This window comes from Acanthisitta chloris, unplaced genomic scaffold, assembly GCF_000695815.1.
Source record: "Acanthisitta chloris isolate BGI_N310 unplaced genomic scaffold, ASM69581v1 scaffold2721, whole genome shotgun sequence".
In the NCBI taxonomy this organism is placed as follows: Eukaryota; Metazoa; Chordata; class Aves; order Passeriformes; family Acanthisittidae; genus Acanthisitta; species Acanthisitta chloris.
This window is the reverse complement of record NW_008657447.1, coordinates 56,129-67,785: the sequence shown is the minus strand read 5'-3', so window position 1 is coordinate 67,785 and position 11,657 is coordinate 56,129. Positions and strand designations below refer to the sequence as shown.

The 11,657-nt window shown below is 39.2% G+C and overlaps 1 protein-coding gene across 1 annotated transcript in view; it reads right to left on the bottom strand.

The window, feature by feature from the left end:
• The window catches only part of LRP2 (low density lipoprotein receptor-related protein 2), a 115,519-nt gene extending 105,200 nt beyond the window's left edge, over positions 1-10,319 (bottom strand). The window contains exon 1 of the mRNA XM_009084699.1: positions 10,233-10,319. Within this exon, the coding sequence (XP_009082947.1) occupies positions 10,233-10,308 (76 nt within the window). The 5' untranslated portion in view covers positions 10,309-10,319. The remainder of the gene's footprint in view (positions 1-10,232) is intronic.
• Positions 10,320-11,657: the final 1,338 nt, after the last annotated feature.

Sequence of the window (11,657 nt, the reverse complement as noted above, 5' to 3'; positions counted from 1 at the left end):
GGAATAAGACCAAACGAGGAAAATCTTCAAGCCTACGAAGTATTTACAACTACACAATGTGTGCAAATTGAAAAAAAAGAAAAATGCTTATACAACTTAGAACATGTACAGTACATATCACCAAGGAAGTCTAATAGATGCAGAAGCAGACGACAAAACAACCTGCTCAGGAAGCTTTTCTCCTTTTGAGAGCTGTACTGTTTTTTAAATAAATTTTCCAACCAATGTGCTGTTTTTTCTCAAAATTAGACCCCATGCTGAGATGATGAGCTGCATTCAATTCAGTCATGCTCTCCTGAAACCTGATGAGTCATTGTAGCACTAGGAATTGGCCTCAGTAAGAGCCTTCCAACGCATTTGTGATAGTGAAGTTGTGTCACTTTTTATAGCTTTTATCTAAAGCTAGAATTAAAATTGCTATGCAACATATAACACTTTGCCAAATCATAAACTTCACTGTAATATTACATCACAAGTTATTAAATGAAAAATTAAACAGCTCATGCAAAAATAAAGCACTTGCCCTTACAGATAGTAAACACAGTAAGCACATAAAATGACAGCTGTTTCCATCTTCCCAACACAGAAGCCATATCCACAACAAAACACCATCATACTAGTGGGACTCTAGATTAAAAAGAAAGACCATTTAAGCTGTGTCCCGAAGCTTCACAGGGCACTAGTCATCATTTTACATTTCAAAAATTGTGACTGTTATTTGTTGCAAACTAAATATGTGGGAACATTTTCAGAAAAGCAGAATTGATGCAAGAGTACAGAATAGACAGACCACATGCTACATGCATCTAGTGTGCCTAGATAACATTCTAACACTACTTACTACTGCCCATGATGTTGGGAACTACATATACTTTTTTGGATGCATTGACACATCATATTTCTTCCTTATTCAGTAGTGACTCAGTTTCTCAACTAATGGCTGGTCCTGAAAAACTTCAAGCTTCCTGAAAAGGGAATTCCATGTGCTGAGACAGGCCTGAGTAAATGAGGGATCATAAAATCATAGAATGGTTTGGGCTGGAAGGGACCTTAAAAATTATCTAGTTCCAAACCCCCTGCCAGGATCACCTGAATTGAAACAACAATGTTCAATGTGCTCACATGAAATGCAGTTGTACCTTAATATACCTGAACATGAACAATAAGAATTAAATCATCCTTTGGCTATATTATTTCTAAGTGTGGTATATTTTCATTATAGCTTTCAGTTTAAAAAATAATTTTAAAAATCCTTTTACCCAAACAGTAATACTAATGAGCGTCACGTCAAAAAGACAAACTCCTTGAATTCATCAGAAGAGGATAAATACAAGAAATACCATCTCCCACTGAAACATTCATTACTCTTCCTGTCAGCCCCATTGGAAGCACTTTACTTAGATCTTCCCTAACCATCCAAACTCTACAATGGTCAGATTTATTCACCCATTGGATTTTTTTAAGGACACTTGATTCTGCTGTTACTTCCCTTCATTGGTGGCTGCTAGGCATAATATTCTATGCAATTCCTTAAATTACATTAGCTAACTACTCTAGGCAGCATTCCAGGCATGAGGTGAATAGTAGGAAAGAACTGTCCTAGCTTGTGTAGCTGAATAAGCTCTACACTTACCACGTCCTTGGAAACACAAGAGCATACAAGTACTGTACACTGTGTATTTCACAATATGTCCTCACATCCAGAAGCAATCACACAAAACTGCAGAAAAGGCATACAGTGTGTCTCAAGGATCTCAGTGGTAGCACAAGACATACAAATAACTTTGCTCAGAGAACTGAAGGCATTTGCCTACAGGCCTGCAACCTTTAAATCGCAATCCCTTCCTCATAGCAATAGTTTTCCATCAGACTTTCACAATGCCTGTGGGAAGATCACAGCCACACCTGTTATATTGCTGCCCACAGAGTCAGTGTCTCCATACAGAATGTTTAATGACAAGACTTTTCCTTTAATGGAGTAATAATTTGGGTCTCTCTCTCCCTCTACTGCCTTATAAAATTTGTTAGGATTAAGTTTCTGAGAATTCTTAACTCCTCTTAGAAAAAATTTAATAGGCCAACAAATTAGGAAGAATTGCATTCATTCTCAGTGAGGCTTTAAAGTGTATTCTGTGGCTAACTTCATACAGGAAAGTAAAAAATGCAAAGCTAATAACAGCTCATTCTTATGGAAGACGCCACAAACTTTGTCACTCATTTCAAACATAAACTGGAGCTCATCTGTTTCACATGAAATGGTTTAAAAAATTATCAGACCTCACAGTAGTAAAAATTATTTTTATTAACACATCGAGAATGCCAACAAAATCTGCAGCAGGAGTCTGTGTGCCTGGTTAGCATCCAATTCATTTATTGCATTGCAGGTTGAGAACAGCCCTACAATCCTGCTCAAAAGTGAACACGTGAGCAGTCCCATTCAAGTTAAGTCATCTGTTTACACTAGCAAACTTCACAAAAGGGTTTCCAGCAGTGCTAACACTTATTCACTCGGGCCTGATGGGACCACTCTTGTTACCAGCAGGCTAGCCAAGCACTTCCTGTATGTTTTTAGCAGTAGCATTAAGCAGTGGTTGCATGGCCAGCTGAACCAATCCACTGACATACCATAAGAAAAAGGAGTCTTTCTCTCCCTCTTTCCAACACCTCTCCTTGCACTTGATGCCAAGGTTCACTTTTGTTTCCAAACTGCCATAACTACCAGGTCTTTCTGCATCCTGTGCCATGTGTCATGTTTCTTACACCGTGCCATGTGCTCTAGGATGACCCTGCTTGAGCAGGGAGTTTGGACCATATGACCCACTGTGGTCCTCTCCAACATGATCAATTATGTGATTCTGCATGCTGCTCAAGTCAATTTGAATTGTCTCTACTTTCTGGTTTAGGTACATTTTAGTTGATAGCATATAAATGCTATTTGAAAACTTGTAAAGGCGTTATCCTGACATATTTCTCCTTATTTATAAAAAGATACCAGCTACCACAAGTTAGCAATAGCTTTGATTCTTGATTACTACTAATCTTATCACACTCTACAACTACCTGAAAGGAGGTTGTAGTCAGGTGAGGGTTGGTCTCATCTGCCAGGCAATCTGCAGTAGGACAAGAAGGCACAGAGTCGAGCTCTGCCAGGGGAGGTTTAGGTTAGATATTAGGAAGAATTTTTTTACTGAGAGAGTTATCAGACATTGGAATGGGCTGCCCAGGGAGGTGGTGGATTCACCATCTGTGGAGGTTTTTAAGATGAGACTGAATGTGGCATGATCTAGTAATCATGGTAGGGTTGGACTCGATGATCTTTGAGGTCTTTTCCAACCTGGCTGATTCTATGATTCTGTGATCCAAAATCACTAAACCACCAGGAAACCACCTAGTTCCCTAGGCCTGGTTTAGTTTTCCCTCAGGTTTCTAAGTGAAAGCAGCTCACAGAAAGGTCTGATGAGCAGTGGTGCTGGCACAAAGCAAGCAGCAACAACTCAAGGCTGGCAACAACATGGGCATAGCACATGGGAGAAGAAAGGGAAGGAGAGTGGGGCATCCTGCTTCCAGAAGCAGTGAACTGTTCACTTGGCTGATCACTTCTCCTGAAACTGTATGCTTAGATGACAAGGCATGATAAGGGCTTGATCAGATCTAAATGGGGTCTCCTACAGGTGTTGAATGATGTGAACTTTAGGTAGTAAATTTCCTTCTTCAGGGAAAATCTGAGGAGGATTTTTGATATATGTATGTACTCCAGTTCTGCAGGTCTTACATGTCCTCAAAGTAAAGTAAACTTTCTATGGTATACTTATCTGCGTTGATAATGTGCACCATGGTCTCTGAAAATAAAATCCATTACCTAGATTCTAAATACATCAGTGACTGTGTCAGTTCCTGGGATATCTTGTGGACTATGACTTTTTTTTTTTATGAGATGCCACAGAACACAACTAAATCCCCAAGCTTCTTGCTCCACAAAAGCATGACCCTGCAACCCCCATCAAAGGGAGTCCCAATAGGAAAGGACTCCCATTCTCTGACTTGACTCAGCAGGGTGTAGTATCATGACCTGCTTGTGCAAGAAAATAATTGGGCAGACACACTGCTGCTATAAACAGTGCCCTTTTGCTGAAGATCTGGCTTCTTGATTGTAAAACAAAGACAACTTATTCATGTTAAAAGTATGAAATAGAACAGGTCATAGAAGTAGAACCATTTCAGTCAACTCTTATATGTCATTTCATTAATCCAAAACAAAACTTGTAACAGTGATCCTTAGATCTCTAATCCACTTTAAGCATTGCAAAACAAAGAAAACATTAAAAGCCTTGAAACCAACAGTAAAAGCTTAAGGAATCCGCTGAAGGCTATCCTTTCCATTAAACATTTCTATGCTTCCTCATTAAACTTAATTTTCTTAAAATGTTCTAAAAGTATACTGAGTCAAGGAAGCAAAAAGTAGTTCCTAAAATTAACATTATCATAACAAAGTGGTCTTCAAAATGGATCTCAAACAATAACAAGCTATTAAAAGAGATGTTTACTCTTCACTGAATCCTATTTTCTGTGTCTTAGATCAGTACAACTCAGGATAATTTCTTTGAAATTAAAGGGATCACATTAGGTTGACTCAGAAGAAACTTTGTTATTCCTTCATCTAGAAACAGCTCAAGGTATTTTTAAGAACAATGTATAATTATCTAATTATATAAAAAAGCACTTTAGTTTTAAAAACCAGCTCTGTTCTTTATCTGCCACATTCAGTGTAAGCTATTAAAAAGAATCTGACAAATTATCTGATTATCATCACTAATTAGCTGCAGTGGAATAAAAACATCCACTTCTCTTTAAATAGATGTCAACCTGTAGATCATTAATTAGAAGGGACCTTTAATGTTTTTCAACAATGACAACTTCTAGAAAGTGTAATTTCCTCTGAAACATCCCAAAGGCTATATGGTTCCAGTATGTTTTGAGCAGAGCTGTAGAAAAGGAGATACAACTCTGGCTTGAAAAGGTGATAGCACAATGAGATTCAAGTTATATATTTGTCTCTCTGAAAAGGTATCACAGGCTCTCATAACTAAAAATAAGTATTGTAGGAAGACTGAATGAATTTTGATCCTATAATCATAAAGATAACATGAACTACCTCTACAATGTGCCTGCTTACTCCTCAATTAAAAATTAGAATATTCAGGTTGTTTTTAAAAAAATATCTCAACATAAGAACCTCCAGGTTCAGTGATAAAGAATGAGAAGTTAAAAAGCCAAACACCACTAAGCTTTGATCTGGCAATAATCTAAGAGTACATGAAGGCATATGGAAGGGAAAGGCTCCAAAACAGTATGACTGATTTCATGTCAATCCAGGAAACCCAAAAAGAAAAGAATTAAAAGGCTTTAATGAAATTGCATTCTACCTTTCCCCCAAATGAATCTTTGCTCATTTCCTGCAAAACACATGGCAAGTAAATCTGGATTAAAGTAGGATTTCATTGCTCAAATTTCCAATCAGCTCAATATATGAAAGAAGGTTTTGGTTTGTCTTACAGGGAAATAGAAGCATCACACACATCACACATTTATCTTAGCTGAAATCTTCTTACATACTCTGTCTCTATTTGCCTTCACTCCTGTAGCTTAATTATTTACTGTAATTCTAGCATTTGGCATAGAAACAAAATCTAACCAGGTGTCATCCAATTACTGCTTTCAATTTTTAACTAAAATTCTGGGGTTTGCCCCGTTCTTTGCTTTAGCTGATTACTTTGCAAATACCTGATATGCTTTACTGAGCAGAATACAGAAAAAGAGTAAATTATTAAGGAAATTCAAGAGATGTACCTCAAGTGGGCTACTCATTAAGAAGAGCCACACAAAAACCCCAAACCTGTTTGAGCACAGAAATACTCATTAATCAAAATGTTAGAAGACCATAACATGTTTCACTGTTAGGTGCTTTTAAATTGTCAAGCCTCAGGAAATAAACCAGTTTAGAGTTAGGTAGATGGACACTCAGTGGGATTTCTGCTCTTGATTTTGTGTGAGTACATCGCCAAGAGAAACCAAGAAAATGGTCCTAGTGCAGGATTATGAACACTGTGGCCCATAGGTCATGTACTATACCCATTAAATTGTATGTCAAGATTGCATCGATATATTCATTTTAACTTGCCATCCTTTCCTCCATCTCATTACTTCCAAATCCTCAGTCCCCAAGGAAAGCCTCACTCAAGGTCTTCAAACACTAGGTCTTGGCAGGGATGGAATCTTACAGACAGGTTTCTCAGTCATTGAAACATGCACAGTGCTGTACAAAGGAGTATGAATGCTGACTCTGACCTGTTGCCTACAGCAATGTCACTGTACATCATCCTACAGGCAGATGAAATGGATTTGCGTGAAGACAAAATCTAAAGCCCACTGAATTATTAATTTGTAGACTGAAATATTACAATGACTGATGTAAAATCATGTCTTTCCATGCCATTCTAGAAAGAGCTGCTGTAGCTCATCTCTACTTGGTCTTATACCTATTCCTTACTGGCCTGTCCCACTTCATGCAAATGTTCATTGTGACTTCTGAGGTATGATAGCACACCACATGCATTCATTCTTAGAACAGCCTTCATTCTCAGACTAATAGACACCTTAGAATGGTAACAAATTTGAGTCATATTGGCCTGGAATGCATTAAGCTGATGATTTATCACTGCAGAGATTTAGGATGCAAATCAAATTTGATGCACTAACTTTTGTGTTACAGCAGGGTTTCTGGACAAATCACACTTTGCCAAGATGCATAAAGAATAGCTAATTAGCTTTCCTAAAAGCCAAAAACAAAACAAAAAAAAACCCCACAAACAAACAAACAAGACAAAAACCACAAACAAATCAAAAACATAAACATTAAAAAAATCAGTGAACAAGGAGTTATTGAAAAGAGGAGCAAAAAATACTATTCAACCTAGCTGTGATCTTCTGGCCTCTTAATACACAATGTAAAGTTTAAAAAATTAGCATATATGTAGAGTGATATCATTAATGGAAATGCTTGCATTTCCAGCTGCATTTCCCAGAATTCGAAAGTTTATACAAATATTATGATTATGAGCAAGGAAAATATACAGCAGCGCCGAGCAATCATTGATCTTGTATAATTCAAAGCACTGTGAATCTGTCATTTATGATCCTATACATGAAAAATACTAAAGAAATAAAAAGATCCTCAGAAGTATCCACTAGAAAGACAGGAGATGCAAAGAGCAATTTAAAGACTGTAAACTACACAATACAGTGGAATCCTGACCTTTACATAGCAATTTGGTGCTTTGCAATAAATTGCAGCAAAGCCAGAATTTCAGTTTAAGTACATGCAAGTCCAAAAATAGATGATACTGATGCTGTTTTGTAACTTGTACTAATTTAACAGAATTTGTTACTAAAATAAATACCAATACCATTTACTAAATAATTCGTATTATTTTAATACTAATACATTTATTTTCCGTAAGATTTACATCATCTCTGTTTGAAAGTAGGTCATCAGCACCCAAGAGACACCAAAAAGCAGTGAAGGAAATTTCATTAATTTGAATTATATATTTACAGAAATATTAACTTTATTAGATTTGCGAAGAAGATTATTAATACTTTGTGTGCAGAAAGAAGGCTTCTTCTTTTTATAAAGAAAAGCAGGTTTCTATGAATGATTTATGTATGATTTTATATATTTGAATGACTTTTTAAAGAAACTAAAATAACAGTTCCTCTGACGCTCAGCCATTAGGAACAAAAAAAAATTCAAACACAGACAGTAAGCCCTCATCAAAAGAAGTACAGCAGGCCTTCCATGTTCAATAAGGTGAGCCAAATAACAGATACTACGTGGACTACTGCACGAGTATGTAGATCTGGTATGCTTTGCAGTAACACTAAAGAACTCATTGTTCAAATGTGAAGTTGCCCTAGTGATCTCATTTGCCCTCTGCAAACCTGCTGAGCTACAACATCCATCCATTGTCTCTAGTTTATGACTCCGAGAGTGAAGCAACTTGATATTCCTCAAAACATTAACGATAGTCCCATGATGTTCCTGTTTGGCACTACCTTCACTTAACTAGTTTTTTAGATTCCAGCTGCAATTTTTTCTGAGAACAATTACCCCACAGGCAACAAGGCTTATAGAATAAAGGTTGCAGAACCAGGCCCTGTACTGCTGGCAACATTTTCATTCAGTTTAGAAGTGGTATGTTTGATTCCAGTAAATCCAGAATTAGGTAAATCAAGGAAGACTACTATTATTTGAGCAACTGCTCAGGTGAAATACTTCTAGAAACATCCACCTTATACTGGGAACACTCAGGTATTGCCAACAAAAACCTTCAAAGACATCATTTTGAAATGCACCTTTGAAAATACCGAGGATTAGGCAACATAATAGATCTGCACCATTTTCATTCTGAGCCTTGGGATTGCTTCACGATTCTCCAGATTTCTTCTAAAAACAAGTATCTGACATGATCTCAACATTGAAGGAGCTGGAACTTAGTTACCAAATATTTCACAACCATAATCACAGTATGACCAAGACTGATATCCAGGTATTTTACTAGTATCAGTCACACGTTAATAAAACCATACTGTTTCTAGTTATTCTACTGTGAAGGAAGGGGGGGAACACCACAAAAGTAAAAAACTTCTGTACTTCCACTGCATATCGATACTAGTTCAAAGCTTATCTCTGCTTACTCTCTCATTCCAGGCACATCCTGAACAATCATAAGCAGCAGTAGAGCAAGAAAATAAATTTTTGATCAGCACTGCAGCTTCCATTCTATCCAATGTAAAATAACAGTGCACAGGATTAACTCTGCCCAGTGTGACCTCCTTGGCTAGAGTTTTTGCAGGTCTCCCTGCTGCACATTAGCTATCTCCTATTTCCCTGCACATAAGTGGGAGCTGCTAGCAGCAGTTGCTGTATAATTACTTAGTTGATTCTGTCTAAGGAGCTTAAACTAAGAGTTGAGCAAAGAAAGCAGATTAACAATTTGTACACACACGTAATACACAGACACACACAGAACCAGCAGGACTGCGGCTCAGTACATGGGGCAGAGGAAATGCACTTCAGCCACTCTTGCTCCAACAAGGCAGGCTTAATTTTCACTGCAAGGCAATTAAACTGCGCAGAGAGAGGGAGGCAGGAAGATGGGCTGCAGTCACAGGCCGAGGACAGGACTTGGGGCTACTCCATCCCTAGCAGCCAGATTAGTACCAGAGGAGCAGCACTCAGCCTGCTCTGCCCGTCACATGCTCCTCTATGTCGCCTAGCAACAGTAAAGCCCAGAGAAAAAGTTCTCCCTCTCTCAACTTCAAATCTGCGTCTGAGACCGACTGAGGGGAGCTTATTGTGCTCCAGACTAAGCATCTGTTTCTTTCTTATAGCCTTCTGTACATGAGTGCATACAGCACACGTACACCAGCGTGTCCGGCACACCACCCACAGCCCTCTGGCCAACCTGTCTGCTGCCACTGCCTCTGCACTCCTCAGCCCAAACAACCCTAGCCACAATCTCAGCCTCTGCACTCCTCAGCCCAAACAACTCCAGGTACGATCTTAGTGGTCACCAAACCAGCTTTTGGAATGCAGGTGAACTCTGCTCTGCAAAACCACCCATACTTCAGTAGCAAGAAGGGCACAAAGATCACAAGGAAAAAATGCAAAGAGTCTGAGGTGGGGGGGTTTTTTGCCTTATCAAGAGCCAGTAAGCAGTACTTGATAAAGGGAAAACTGCATACTTGCAGCTCTGTAAAACTGAGTTTAGACAGTGGAGTTGCAAAGTCTGAGCTGTCCCTCCAAATTTAGCCACATTTGTGTGTTGCTGTCTTGTACAATCAGAGAAAAAAGTTTGTCCAAACCAGAAAAACAATTAGAGAAAGCATCCCGGGGCAATTTAAAACCAAGATGAAGTGAAGCTAAAGAGACGGTGGTGTTTGTGGTGTTTTTAAGGCTACTTCTTTTTCCACAACAGAAACCGACTCCATCAAATGACTCCTGCAAAGAGCCAACTGTCTCTCCTAGCTGTTAGAAAGAACTCCTTGAATCAGTGCCCGTTAACCCTCTACTTTCATGCACTTTGGTCTTTTTCTCATAGAAGTCCCCGGGGCAGGGATGTGCTCCTTGCGGTGTAAGTCCCATTCCCGAGAGGCTGGAGCATAGTGCTTACCTTGGCAACTGCCCTGCATTATGCATGCAGTGAATAATATGAGCAGTTTGCAAGCAGTTGCTGCTCTTCCATCCATCCGATGGTGAGGTCCCATCTGGGCTGGGATGCTCCAGCTTCCTCAGAAGCTGGCTCCTCCACTCCGGGGTGCTGATCTGCACAGCAGCAGCACAAGGAGCCTGGTGTCTTTTTCTTATCCTGCTAGTTGCAGAAGGAAGGCGTGTTCGCCGGTTGAGACATCGCGTTTTCTATAAACTCCCACCCTCCAGACATTGCATAAAGCTCTTTATACCCAGCGGCCCCGGAACTAGCATGAGGGAATCAGGCACTGCTCCAGGCCCTGCAGCCACAGGCTGCCTCTGCCCCTCCTTCCACACCGCAGGATAGGCAGGATGCTTCCAACTCCCTGCACTTTGCAGACTTTGTATCAGAGTTCATTGGTGCTACACTGTGTTTTGAGCGCTCACATATCCTGAGTAGATGGGGGATTTCAGACGGCAAGTGAAACACGTCCCAAAGGCATGCTCCAAACAAGAAAAGTATTTTTGATATTCCTGGAAAACATCACTTTCCAACTCAGGGGTAAAACTTAGAACTTTGTATTCCTCACATAAATACTGTGAAAGGAAAACTGTAGGGATGAAACTTACTTCTGCACTTTCTTAGCAGATAAAATCAGTTTGGTAAAGTGCTTTGGCTTAAGATATCAGCTGGGGACACCCTGCTCTAGTTCTAACTCTCCCAACAGAGTGTGCAGCACACAAGAAAAGTCTGCCTGTGTTTTACTGCTGCCATTTCAGGAATCATATACCCACTAACGGGTAGAGCAGTGTGTAGGATCACAGGGGAAAGATAAAGATACCCTATAGTTCAGGCCTGAATGCAGCCTTGGTAAAACAACAAACATTTTGGAGGTTTTGCTTGCAGGATTAGAAGCATCATACATAAACTGTGTGAAGTTAAGCATTATTTTAAGTTTGTCAGAAGTAAGCTTCCATGTAGAAAATTTAGTTATGCCAAGCTGTTCCTTTCTCTGTATGTGTGCACACATGCACATGCATGTCAACAATGACTACTGTGCGTATGTACCGTGGGAGAAGGATGGGTCTATTTGCCTTGCAAGAGGCTTTGTCAGATTAATTTTAATGATATCACCTTTATAAATACCATATATTGTTTGTGTTAGCATCATGTCACCCTCATTATTTTTCAAGGGGTGTTTGCTGATGATGCCACAGAACTTAAGCAACATTTCAAAGTTTATACCTCCTTTTTGCCATGGACTGCAATTTCAGTTAAGGGGTAGAGGTATCTGCATTGTTCCTTCAAAAGTTATGCAGGAACATGTTGTTGCTTATTAGCTGACTGTGATTTTTTTTTCTCTCCAGGTCCTGTAGGACACTAATCCCTCTAAACCTTTCCTTAAAG